At 36.8% G+C, this 14377-nt stretch overlaps 1 protein-coding gene across 1 annotated transcript in view; it reads left to right on the forward strand.

Moving 5' to 3' along the window:
- EIPR1 (EARP complex and GARP complex interacting protein 1) overlaps nucleotides 1-14377 on the forward strand; it is a 62947-nt gene that overhangs the window by 44445 nt on the left and 4125 nt on the right. Inside the window, exons 5-8 of the mRNA XM_054383539.1 lie at nucleotides 498-597; nucleotides 4643-4779; nucleotides 8126-8293; nucleotides 9438-9605. Coding sequence (XP_054239514.1) covers nucleotides 498-597; nucleotides 4643-4779; nucleotides 8126-8293; nucleotides 9438-9605 — 573 coding nt within the window. The remainder of the gene's footprint in view (nucleotides 1-497; nucleotides 598-4642; nucleotides 4780-8125; nucleotides 8294-9437; nucleotides 9606-14377) is intronic.

Consider the following 14377-nt stretch of genomic DNA (forward strand, 5'->3'; position numbering starts at 1 on the left):
ATCTCTGCCTCTGAAACACCTCCAGGCACAGGGATTCAATCACCTCCCTGGGTAGCCTGTTCCAGACTTTGAGAATCCTTTTAGTCAAGTTTCTTTTCACATCCAGTCCACACCTCCACTGGCACAACTTGATGCCATTTCCGCTTGTCCTATCACTTGTTACTTGGGAGAAGGGACCAATACCCACCTGCCTCCAGCCTCTTTCCTGGGAGCTGTAGAGAGCCAGGTCTCCCCTCAGCCTCCTTTTCTCCAGGCTAAACAATCCAAGTTTCCTCAGCTGCTCCTCACAAGACCTTTTCTCTAGACTGCTTCACCAGCTTTATTGCTCTTCTTGTAGCGAGTGGCTCAAAATTGAAGACAATACTCAAGGTGTAACACTACTCAAGATTCAATGTTTTAGTAGGTTAGATCTGCAGAGTTTGAATGGCTTCCCAGTGGAAATTCTGACTGATTTTAATGTTAGATTGTGTTTTGTTTTTTCATGTTCTGTTTTACAGTGTTATGTGGGAACCAATGGGAGATGGAAAAAAGATTATTTCGCTGGCTGATAATAACATATTATTGTGGGATTTGCAGGAAAGTTCAGACAACGCTGTGGTAAGACTTTTTTTTTTAACACATTGTGGCATACTTGAATATAGTACAAACAGCAGCATTCACTAGCACTGAATTTGTCAATCTTTTAATTGCTCCTTAAAATGCCTTGTTGCCTTTCAATGTGGGTGGGAAAAATGAATACTCTACCAGTTTTCTTGGATATGAAGTGTTCAAATGTAGTATTTTGTATCTGTTGCTAATGGTTGGTATTTTCCTTTTTCTAGACTTCCCCTTTCCTGCCTGTTTTACAGTAAATAACCTAAAATAATGCTAATTTGATAAACGTGTACTAGGGAAGAATTGGTGATGGGCAATGCTAAGAGTTACTGGATTCAGATAATGGGGTATTGACTCGTGTTGGTTAACACCATGCAACCCTCTATTTAGTTTACAGCTGTTGCTGTATGTATAAGCACAGTATACATTTCTGTTTACTATGCACTGCTTTGAGTTGTTAGTATTAATTTAATTTAGTACTCTGTTCAGATTATTTCACTTGTAGCTAAAACCTCCTTGTCAGGAACATAAGTAAAAAGGTACTAGTGACAGATTTCTGTTTGATTTTGATACCTCTTACAGAAAAATGAAAAAGTATTTTTTTTATGTCCTTACATAAGTTGTATTTGGAGCACTTTAAATGGCTCTGTATAGAGCCACTTAGGTCAGTGTCTGTCCTTAAAAATGCAATTTGATTACATCAAGGACATTATTATTACTCACTTGATCTGTTGACGCTTCTTGAATGAACTCCTCAGCTCCCCTTGTTCAGGCTTAGTTTCTTTTCTTGGATGCTACAGAATCACATCTTTCAATGATCGGTTGCTTTAAAGAGTCAAGATGTTATGTCCATCAACTTCTCTGTTGTGCCATCTGACTGTGTCCAAATAGATGAAGTCTTGAGTTATCATTTTGCTGGGTTTTGTCTAGTATCAATGTAATGTAATATGGTGTAATCCTTTGTGTTCATAATTATGATCTTTGGGTTCCTTCACTAGACGAGGAAAGTAAGCTCTCTTTTTCACCTGGAGCTCAAATCAGTGTTGTGTTACCTTCCAAACTCTCGTCAAAGTATCATTAGTTCTTATGAAATTAATGAGGGTTTCTAGGAGCTTGTCTGTGGCATTATGTCTACTGGCTTTGCATTACTCCTGTGTTAGTCATTACTTCTTTTCTAAGGCCTGCATAACACACAAACTGTTTTGGATATGTTTTTTTTAAACGTCATGAAAAACTACTTTTGGGGATGGTGTTCCTTCCATGCTATAGCTTGTCATGTCTCTTTGAAGTGCTGTTAGACTCCTTAGCATTTTCCCTTTCTACTCCTATCTGTCTTTGGGCAGCTCTGTCCTCTCTTGCTGAAGTTATTTTGACTGTTAATTAGTTTTTTCACTGTCACAACCACTTTCTTGTAACCATCTCAAGTTTCTTCCTAATGTGTCTGAAATAAATTTTCTTTGGGATGCTGCCTAGTGTGTTACCAGTCTCTGGAATTATGTGTGGGAATCTTGTAATGAATGGCAATATTTTTCAGTTTTCCCCCTCATTTTATTGTTCTTGAGATTTATTTACTAACATTTTGCATGTTACGTCTTCCTTTTACTATTCGTTTGCTCAAAACTAACCTCATTTTCATACTACATTTGTGAATGTAAATATGGTTTCCACTTTCTTTTCCTTCTGTTGCTAGAATTGGGATCTGCTTGCCTACACTGAACTTTGGTCCTTTATTGGGTGCATCTCCTCTCAGCCTGGGAGCTTCAAGTCACGTTGTCTAATTAGAGTTAGCCTGAAGAACTTTAAAGTTCCTCATATTTTCAGAGCTTCTTTCTAATAAATTTATTTTTGTGTTAATTCTCTGAATTATCTGGTCAAACTGTCCATGGAAACAGTTGCTAACCATACTTAGTATAGTTCTGTGGGCTTCCTGCTCTGTTGTGTTTTGGTGTTGTTTTTTAAAAATGATTTTTTGTTGTTGTTGCTGATTTTTTTTTTTTCATTTCAATAGTTTTTGCTAGCTTTATTTCTTCCTTACAGTATTTAATATAGGAATATGTGCCTGTATCTGCATTAAGGCAAACTTCTGCTGTCCTTTTGATAACTACTTTTGTTACTGTTTTGAAGACATTACCTTCTGGGCTGAAACTAATCTTAAGCTCCCTTCATCATTACCTTTTGCAATTAAATTTGCCATTCGTTGCTGTTTATAATCATTATCTGAACCCAAGAGAAGCCCAACCAATCCAGAGGTGTGGGTAGATTATGCTGAAATTATGACAGTGTTTCTGTATATGGACTTTAGGTTAGATGTCACCAGCTCACTAGAACTCTTCCTTGCATAAAATGCAGAATGCTTGGAATGGCAAATGAGTGCAACAGAATGAGTTGGAGATGTTAAAATATGGATAATTTTTCTGTTTGCTTTATGTTTTCACAAAGTGGAGTAGTAGAGATTTCTCTCTCTCTCTTTTTTTTTTTTAATCCAAATGATTAATTATATTCCATTTAGGTTACCATGAGTTGATTGGGAGCTAAGCTGTATGTGTAGCTGAACATCCATGTGATGAAAGATATAATTTAGTTTCTCCAAGTACTTTAGAATTACTTGGGAGGGAAGGATAAACTGGTCAATCTGGCATCCATATAATTTTTCCTTTTTTTTTTTTTTCTAACTAGTATGTTGTTAAGAAATAGTACAGGATGCATCTTCTCTTATACCTGGAATCTCTTATGTGTCAAAAAATAAACAGTGTTGTTTGTTTGGTGGTTTTTTGTGGGTTTTGTTGTTGTTGTTTTTTAATCCTGTGTCCACGTTCCTGTGCAGTATTTTTCTTTGTATTAATAACCTGCAATTTGTAGAAATACTTTCAGGCAGTATTTGTAGTTGAGAAGGAAATGTGCTGGAGTTTGATCAGTGTTACATGACTTATTAATTCATGCACAATTTATGATCTTGTGTGCTGGGAATTCTACCTTTAGGGAAAAAGAAATCTGAAACATTCTTGAAAGACAACACATCTTAGGTAGCATAGCCTCTAGTTATGGAAGGGTTGTAATTGCTAGATTGTTAATATGAATGCTAAATAAATACGATGTTGGTGGAGCTGTAATAGTCAAAAGTTAGCAAAATACAGCACTGGACATTGGTACCAGGTGCAAATAGACTTAACCAATCTTGTATTGCCAGTGTATTTTTCTGTTTATGTCAGTTCAAGTTTACTTAAGCTGTGTACATTTTAGTCTTTTTCATCCTGTCTGTCTGCCTGGCTACTTCAAATTTGTATAAATTTTATTCAGAATTAAAATGTAAATATTGATTTTTCTTTCTCTCTTTCCCTTTAAGTATTAAACAATGAGTTTCAGTAAGTAACTAGAAGTAATTTTCAGCATCTGCAGCTTCATTTCCCCCCATTTTTAGGTGGAATTGAAGGATTTTTTGCTATACAACTTCAAAGGGAAAGTCAATTACTTTGTACTTTCTCTTCATTAACAGTGGTGCTGCAGAGCTGGCAGCTCAATGACATGCAAACCTGGGTTTGGAACTGTTAATTCTAACAGGTTGTAGATTTGTGATCTAGTACCCACTGCTATTTTAGTAGGCATGACCATACACTGATACACACTTACCTTTGACATTATAATTCTGTTCCTACAGCTAGACTTTGGCATTTTGACGTGGAAAAAGAGTCTTACACGTTTCGTTTCATGAATGGTTTTATATGTTTATTTGTCTGCTCGGGGCACATACAAATTTCTGCAGTGTGTCCATATTGTCTATCTACTGCTTCAACAAATAATCCCAAACTTCTTATTTTAGTGTAGTACTTCTAATACTTCTGAACGTGTTGGACTGCATAAACCTTTCTAGAAATTACTTTGACTTATAAAATCAGCTCTAGCTTTTTAATTTTTTTTTTTATCCTAGGGTTTTAGTAGTCTGTTACACTTGGAGCAGTAGGCTACTGTGCAACTTCTTGTCTTCAGTGGAACTGATTTTCTTTCAGTGTTAACATTCAGAAACATTTTGAGCTTTGTTTCATTATTTTAGCTCTCTAGTTCTACAGCCTTGGAAGGGAAAGGACAATTAAAATTTACTTCTGGAAGATGGAGTCCACACCACAATTGTACCCAGATTGCAACAGCCAATGATACCACCGTTCGAGGATGGGATACACGAAGCATGAGGTAATGAGAAATTACAGTCTTGTTCTCTAAGAAAGAGAACCTCCTTGGCAGAGACTTTTAACTACTCCTAACATATTTTTTTTTTTTAAGATTAGAAATGAGGGAAAGCTATCACTCACAGAAGGAATGATTTGGCTTGCATAGCTGATCTGTTTACAATTTATTAAAAGAGTTTTTTCTGTCCTTTCCCTTGCCTTGGTGTCAGTTCTGGCTTGGATGTTATAAAATCATAGAAGTGTCTTGGTTGGAAAGTATGTCTAAGTTCAAGTCCAACTCCAGTATTGAGTTTTACTGTACTATGTACTAGTCTCAGGATGATTTGTTCAATGCATAAACATTACCTGAGTGAAGATGTTCCGTAATTCACTCTGAAAATGATTTAACAGCAGTCCTGACTATGCTGTGAACTGTCTTCTCAACATGCTATTTAAAGGTAACTTTAATCTCTGAGGGTAATTCACAGGTTAAGTTCACTCATCACTCTTGATTTTACCAAAAAGCATATTGGACTATATAAATGTTGCAGCATGCTAGTGAGATGAAACCACTGAATCTATCAAAATCATAACCCAATCAATTAAAGCTTTGAATATACCTAATAAGGTGTTTTCTCCCCTGCTCACTTGTGATTTTGATAAGCAAGCGAGTGATGTTGTGCACATCTGTTGCCATGACTACTAAAACCTGTGCAAGCTTTTTTAAGATACGCTTTATCCCCTTAGCACATAGTAATTTATCACTAAACCAAGAAGACTGATGTCTTGTAATAATTTTTGTTGCCTTAAAGGGGGATGACTTTAAATTTGGTTCTCTGGTTTCTGCCAGTTTGGGAATCTAGCAATAAATCCCTGTTTGCCAGCCTTGTGTGTTTTTGACAAACTGGTTTATTTAATTTAAGAAACAAAAGCTAAAAATAAATATATAATAATTAAAAGTCACTCTCTGTACGCTTCTGATCAGGTTTGAAAGGCTTGTTTTTTGCTTTGTGAAAGGATGTACAGAAATCCAACTTTAGATTTTCAAGACAGGAAATAAAGGTCAAAGGAGAAAAGGTTTTTTTTCAAGCTGGTTCTTTGTGATGGTTTTGTAATCATCCTTTTTTTTAAGGTGTACCATACACACCTTAAGATTGAGCCTGTGTTTCGAAGCAGAAAACGTTAAATATAGTAGTGGTATCAAAGACTGCAACAGGCTCCCCAGGGAGAGGGTTAGATGCCTATCCCTGGCAGTGTTTTAAAAGATGCAGAAATGTGGTGCTGAGAGACATGTCTTAGCCCCAGATTTGGTAGAGTTAGGTTATGGTTGGACTTGGAAATCTTAAATGTCCTTTCCAATTGAAATGATTCTGTGATTCTAGATATGGTGAAGTCTGCTTCATGGTCTGTATCATTAGAAAAAGCATCTCTGTCTTGCATTAAATGAATCTTTCAATAAATTTTATGAAAGACAGTCCAGATATTAACAAGATCCTCAGTAAAAGGGTAGCTTGATTAGTAAAAGCAAACCCCACAACTCTAGTTACTTTAAGTGAAGCTCAAGTTGAGATAGTCCTTGAACCAATTTACAAGTGCCAGGCTATGTCAAAGATCTGTTTGCAGTGTACTTGAAAAACATGCAAGAATAACTCACCTGCAGTTACACTATAATACATTTGGAATAACACGAATATTTTATAAGTTCTAGTTAGGCTAGAAATAGGATCTTAAAGTCAGGGCAGTATAAATTTTGGCAGTATGGGAAGCAAAAAAATGAGAGTGGGGGTTAGAAATTGAGAACAGAAAAAAAGAAATATAATAGGATACTATACCAGCAAAGAATAAGAGAAGAGAGATAGTAAAGAAGTAGCTAAAAATAGCTATTTCCATAGAGTGTGATTATGATAGCTGTAATATAGAGGGGGTAAATGATTTTGGACATCTCAAGGAAGAGGAGGGAAAAAAAGAGCTTGATGGGAGGACTCCTAGACTAGTCTAGGAAGCAGCCTTAATCTGAGAAGAGCTTGTGAAGCAGATGAGACAGACGAGGCTGAATGGATTTTGGTAGAGAATTGCATCAGGAAAATTCAGACTTCAAGAACAGATTCTAAAAAGTCTGTAAGAAGTGAAATGTGAGAAGGTGGAGCCAGAATATGTTCATGTTGTCTGTCATTAATCTTATAATGCAAGTGGGAAATTCAATGTAGTTTTTGTTGCTGTAGGTAGGTTGATAGAGTGAAAGAAAAGCATGTTCATATTTGGGAAGGAAAGGGATCAAGTGGAAAACAAAGTCAATTTGGGATAAAGGCTTTTCTGGTGAGCACTATTGAATATACAGTGGGCAAGTAGCTTTTTTTTTCAGTGCTTACACACATCTCCATGAGAGGTGACAGGTGCAATGAAGGAGAAAAAAAGCACTTTATTGCTGCTAGCAACACTCTTATGAGAAGGGTTTTGATGCTGGATATCTAATTGATATCCTGTCCCATGTGACTGCCATAGCTTTCAGGAGAGGATTTTGTATAGTCTTAATAGGCTTTGAATCTCTCCTTACGGAGCTACCTTGTCTTGTGTCAGTAGATATCAACTTACCTACCTGAGCAGGACAGGAAACCATGTGTACTGCACAAGAAATGCAAAGTTTTGGTCAACCTGTTTTCTGAAAAGAAATATTTTTTCATTTAAGAGAAGAAAAAATAACATGAAGTGCTGACAAGTTCTAGTGAAGACTGTAGGAGTTAAGTCTAAGCAGAACTTTGGTAGATAGAGGCTTTGAGAAAACTGGTAAATCAATAGTGGAAACAAAGAAACACCCAGAGACAAGGTGATGGAACACGATGCTTTGAACTACAAACGTTTCCAGAGGTAGTCCAGGTGGATGAGTGTGTGCATGCTTTAAGGTCCACCGATCAATTAATAAATTCCAGATAAGATCAAAACAGAGCAATAATAAAAAGCTGTTGTTCGTATCTGTTGCGTCCCAATTTTTCATTAAGGGAGAACTAGCTGTCATAGATACAGAGTTAGTTTAACTGTGTAGAAAATACCTGAAAATATTGTGGCTTTGTAGCAAACATTTCCTAGCAGTTGTCAGAGAGCTGTGCTAGAATCATCTGAAACTTCTAATTCCTTTTATCTCCAGATGACCCTAGTGCAAACTAGAAAAGAGCAAAGCTTCAGAGCAAGCTGAGAAATCTATCCAAGTCACTGTGGTTAACAGCTGGGTTTTCCCTAAACTATGCATTAGCAATGGGAACTCTAGGACTGCGGGTGCTATGGGGATTATGCAAGTTTCCAGGGAAACAGATTCCTGTCAGTGGAGTGCAGTTAGCTCTTTACAGACCATTTAATTTTTTTAATGTGTTTTACAGACAGATATATTGCATAGAAAATGCACACGGACAGCTGGTACGAGACCTAGACTTTAATCCCAATAAACAGTACTACCTGGCTAGCTGTGGAGATGACTGCAAGGTGAAATTCTGGGACACAAGAAATGTCACGGAGCCAGTGAAGACACTAGAGGAGCATTCCCACTGGTAGAACAAATTATCTGCATGCTGCTTTGCGGGTGGATGGCTTCTGTAATTTATTCAGCTAATTATTTTGCTGTTTGGGAACAATGTGAACTAACCATGTTTGTGCTATTGTGAACCTTTTTCTTTTTCCTCATGGAGGAAATGCTTTAACGTGTTCCTTGTGTGGTTGTGAATGAAGAGTTTAGACTATGTTAGTCTAACTGGCAAGAAACTGTTGTTAACATTGTTGGGAGATAAGGTGCACCTTTGCTAACAATACTCGGCTTGTAGGGGCTGGCTGGGACACAGATGTGCCCTCCCAAATTGAGCAGAAAAGCAGGTGTCATCTATCCTTCTGTTGTCCACTGGTTGAAATGCTCAATAATTCAGCTCTGGTCTTCTGCCCTTCACAGTCCTTGGACCAGAATATGCAAATGAGTAATTGTATTCTCTCAGAAAATATCTAGAGCTTCTGCCTACCACTCTGCAAGGAGAGAATCTTGTCTGATGTTTGGAGGCTTCAGTTCATGTTTTATAAATTTGGGTTGGAGTAATTCTTGCAAGATAAATCTGGACCCTGAAGCTACTTTGAGATGTGAATTAAGCATTATTTATCCCCCCCTTTTTTTTTTGCCTAGAAGATTAAAAGAAGAAGAATAAAACATGAACCATAAGACATTTGGTATTAACTTGATGTGTAAAATGGGAAAATTGAAGAGAAATATAATCCTCCTTTTGTTTTAGTGTCTGTTTTAAACTTGACTTAAGGAATGTTGTGAGTTTTTTGTTTAACAGGTTATTTCTAACCCATATTTTGCTTTGGGGAAATTTGCTTATAATTAGAACTTATATCTTTCTGTGACATACTAAGGAATGAATTGGTGTGTACCCTCGAGGAGTGATACCACTGAATGGTGTGTTTTGTTCTTGGGATTTTTCTAAAGAACCTTATTTGTTGAGTTTTAAAGACATGTGGAAGCTTAAAAGTCAGATGAAGGTGGCAAAAACCAGTCTCTGGAATGAGGCATATCACTTCTGTGCGTACTTAAAACATTTCAGTCAAAGATCAATTTTTAGTACTGTCTTTTTATGAAACCATAACATTTAACATTTGATGCACTACCTTCCAAGAATAGTTTCTTGTTCTTTCTGCTTTCATTTTTAGGGTCTGGAATGTCAGATACAATCATTCTCATGATCAGCTGATCCTCACAGGAAGCAGTGATAGCAGAGTTATTCTGTCTAATATGGTATCCATTTCTTCTGAACCTTTTGGACATATGGTAGATGATGATGAACTAAGTGACCAAGAGGACCAGCATCAAGAAGAGAAGTATGATGTTTCCTGAGTTTTCTGCAGATGCTTATAGTTTGGGGTTTCTTCATTGTAAATGGTTAACCTGCTATTTTTTTGCTGACTAGGATTTTTGTATACAGGCCTGTCAGGTAAGTAGTTCTAATTCATACATCACTCTGCTTTGCTCAGTCTTGGGTACAGTACACTCTTTAAAACTGATTGGCACAGTCACTGTGTGTTCACTGCAAGGAAGGGGATGGTGATGCTGAAGATCAGTCCTGAATTTCACTGGATCAGTGAAAAGATTCACTTGAGTGGAGCTCTGGATGGAGTCAAGCATGTGCACTTATGTGGGCTAAGTGAGAGCTGACGGTCTGCTTTTTACTTTTTCTGTGTATGTGTTCCAACCTTTGGTAAACATTACCAGTCTAATGGTGAGCTTCTGCTCAGCCAAGAGAAAAAAAGTATGAATACATAATTTTTTTGTAAATTTCTCTCACAATAATGGTGACTGCTCTAGAAACCAGCAACTCATCAGACCTACTTCAGGCAAAACAGAAGTTCGTTCGTAACACTCTTGGTAGAGGGTAGTGCATGTTATTACAGGCCTTTGTAAAACCCATCCTCTTGAGTGTGTGAAGAAATATTTTGCAGGGAGTTTTGGAGGCAGATAGGACTTTTAGGAAAGAATTAACTGAGATGCCAAAATAATCTGTTTTCCCCTCCATTTTCATCTGCTTTCAACTTTTTAATTGTTGTTTTCTTCTGTGTACTCCTTTATGAATATATAAATATGTACATGCACAAAGAGAATCCTGTAGATGTACTGTGGGCTCAGGCTTTCTGATTTTGTGACCAGCTTATTTGGTCATCTTCAGCAGACTCTTTCATTACAGAGTGACGATAATGATACTGAAATTCATGTGAAATAGTTTGAGACCTACAGGCTTTAGTCTGTAATTTTCTGTTCCTTGCAGCTGGGAATATTCATGTTCTACATCTCTGCACTGAGCAGTTGGTTTGTTACTTCTGTTAATATTTTTTGTAAACCATAAAGCTATCTTCAGTGAAACAGGCAGATTGCTTTCTGAACTTCAAATTTATTTTTAAATGAAGAATGGTCAGATGAGATGAGGGACAAGAACTTACACAAAAGATCCAGTTACTCAGATCTTTCAGTTAAAATTCAGTTAAATTTTAGCTAGATAAAGTTAAGCTTACATCTCTAGTTGCATCTTTAAGGTTGCTCTTACACCTTTATTTTGTTAACAAGAATGTAGTTTTCCTCCAGATGGTTTGGCTTCACATAAAGGACTTTGAAACCAATTTTTAATATTTAATAAGGAACCTGTCCCATATATGCATTCTAGAAAATAACTGAGCTACAGCATTTTAAACTTAGATCTTTTGGTTCCTTACCTTTGATTCCTTTATTCTGTTCTGGACTGAGGAGAAATGAAAGTGAGAAAGATACTTCCTTTTTATATCTATGATGGGAATATATTAATATAAATAACATCACAAGTAAATAATATTCTTAATAAATGTTGTTACCTGGAGTTGTTGGGAACACTTCTTGTTAGTCAATCACTAGTGCCAAATATTTAGGCTTTAGTACCCCTTTTCCTCCTGGAGACCTCTTTGAGGAGTCTACATCATTCTGTGGGTACTGTCTCTTCTGTAAAACTCAAGTTTTTGTTGTATGGTTTGGCAAAGTGTTAGGGGCAAGCAGGTGGTGTGAATTTTGGTTTTTGCTTGGGTATGTTCTAGACATTCTTGAAAGTGTTAATATTCTCCTGGGGTTCATTTTTTTTTATCCTGTTTTGGAGGACATCTGGTTTGCTTTTAAATAGCACACAAGTCTTGATAATGTCTTTTTCTGGTATACCTTGAAATATACCAAGAAGAGCAGGTGTCTATACGACTAGTATCTCCAGCCAGTCGACTTCAGGCTGAGTGACCAAATCTCTCTCAAAAGAAGGTTGAAGTATCAAGTGGAAAGAAGGAAAGAGACTCTTTCCTCATGGACTATTTTATCATGGTCTGAAAAAAATCACTAGTAAAAAAGTAATCCATGGATTATGTGGAAAAAGGAAGAGTATGTACTAGTTGTATTTTAAGAGTGTTTTCCCCTGCCCCCCCTCCCCCTTTTTTTTCCTACTTAGCAAAACCACCTTTGTTTTAAAAATGTTGCCTTGAAGTACTATTCTACACAGCTAAGAGTTCTGATAACCTAAATATATTTTGGACTAAACTTTCTAATTTTTAAATTGTTTCTTGGATGGGGACAAAAGCAAGTAATATGGCAGTTTAACTCTTTGTTGTTCAGCCATGTAGAACTGTGCTGTAGAACAGGGAGTCTACCCACGCATTTATTCTTGACAGATTTTCTGTAGTGACTGCCTACTTCTTAAGGTTCACAGCTGAAAAAATAATTATTTGGAAATAACTTTGTTGTAAACAAAGATTCATGACTGAGTAATGAAAGGACAACAAACCATAAGTTGCTGTGTTTGATCGTTACTAAGGAATTATTCTTTGAAGTTTCTCTTTTTAGCTATTTGTCCATGTGGTGGACCTTGGGCGAAGTTCAGTGTAGGAACATCTTCAGCAATGAGAATGGCCTCTCTGGAAGAGGGAATTTTCTTCAAAGTTTCATCTGTAGGAGGTGGTGGTTTCTGATGTTTTGTTTTAAGGGGGTTTTTGTTTGTTTGGAGTTTTTGGGGGTTTTTGTGTGGGTGTTTTTTTTGTGTGTGGGTTTTTTTTTTTTTTTTTTTTTTTTTTGGGGGTTTTTGTTTTTGATAGAAATGTGGTTTGGAGCTTTTTGAATAAGCAGATCATGTGGTTTCACAGTAATGCACCCAAACTTTGTGATATAACATAACACCAATGTGAGCATATCTGTGACTTCAGGGGAATGAATTGTCAGCACTGATACTTTGAAAAGGATTTGGCAAACCTTCTTGATAAGACAGGCTTTCAGGGCATTTTCACACAGCTGTCAAGAGATTTTGCTTGTGGTATTTATGTCCTGGAGATACCTACAAAATCATAGGATTATGCTATAGAATCAACTATTAAAACAAATTAAATATTTTCTGGTTTGGGAATAGTAATATTCAGGACTTCACTTGGATGTGTAGGAAGTGGGACCAAATCCAGTGCAGCAACACTTTCCAATACCTAGACTATTTTGCTTTGAAAATGTCTATTTCCCTCCCCATGTTTCTTTCGTTAACCCTCATAAAATCATAAAATCATTTTGGTTGGAAAAGCCCTAAAGACCTCCAAGGTCATCAAGTCCAGCTGTCAACCCCACACCACCATGGCCATTAAATCATGTCCTGAACTGCCATGTCTACGAATACCTCCAGGGATGGTGACTTCACTACCTCTCTGAGCAGCCTGTTCCAATGCCTGACCACTAATAGCCTAATATCCAGTCTAAACTTCCCCTGATGCAACTTGAGGCCATTTTCTCCTATCCTCATCAGATATGATCTCCTTAATTTATTTGCTTCTTAGGAAAACTATGAAACCTGTTATATTAAAATCTGCATTTCCTGGTTTTAAAGATGGCATTTCCTGTAGGAGCTATTTTTTTTGCATTAAAAAAGAAAGGATAATGCTTACAATATTATGAATAGCCAATTATTATATATAAAAAATATGTTTTAGTATAAAGATCATTGAATTCTCTTTTCCTTAAGAATGAAAAAGGAAGCAGTGTGTTGTCCAATCTTACCAGAAACAAAACGTTAACAGTAACCAAGTTTTCTCTTACAGTTAAGGGGAAAGGACATCCATGGGACCTATCCTGCAATCCAATTGCATACTTTTCAGGATTCATTTTGGATGCTGCAGTACAAGCTGCTGCTTTATTGAATCACATCTATTTCATAGGAATTTTTAGATTAAAGAGGATTGAATTTTGACACTGATAAGGAATTAATGTTTTTTTTGCAACTCTGAAAAACGTTTTACTGAATGTCGTGGTGACAAAACAGAACTGCAAGCACTGCAAACCTAAGTGGTTGTTAGCATGAGAGGTAATTGGAAATAACAGCTCTCTACATGAAAACAATTATCCAGGGCTTAACAGGCTTCTCTCTCAAGTCTGTAACACAATTAACCTCAAAGTTATCTAGTAAAATGAAAGCCCTTCTCCTTCCAGAGGAGAAGCTTGTAGACTCGTGCAATGTGACTAAGACTACAAAGGGAAAGCAGTCCAGTTTCAGCTCTTTGCGGCACAAGTCTTCAAGCAATGTAGGATGTAGACAAAGATTAGGCATTTCTTACTATGAGTTCTTGATGACATAAGAGCTTGGTGCTGTGTCAGTTGATGCAAGGCAATAGCAGGGAAAAGGACAGAAAAAGGTATGTTAGACTGGCCAGGAAAATGAGAAACTAAAGGAAGTTTTTAAGAGGCAGGGAGATTTCAGACTAGGAAGAAAATAGCATGCTAAACTTGACAGGCATGACAAGTGATGACTAAGTATGCTTTTCAAATATAGTTTGGTCAGACTACTCTATCAAGGGGTCAGCAGGCCAGGCACCTACACTAAACTAGCTATAGCATAGCAACTACATGTTTACACCTATAAACTGCTACTGTGTTTTGGCAGCAACCTGAATTATGCATATTAAAGTAGACAGAAAAAAGTTTATTTCATATCCACCTCTGTACAGGTACTCTTTGTGCTTCCTAACTGGTGAAATTTTTAAGGTTCTGAACATTCCTCCCTTCTAAAACCTGCCAAAGATCTGCTGACTGTTACAGTGTCCAGGCCACTTTAAATGTTTTCCAC

This window comes from Indicator indicator, chromosome 9 (assembly GCF_027791375.1).
Source record: "Indicator indicator isolate 239-I01 chromosome 9, UM_Iind_1.1, whole genome shotgun sequence".
Taxonomy (NCBI): Eukaryota; Metazoa; Chordata; class Aves; order Piciformes; family Indicatoridae; genus Indicator; species Indicator indicator.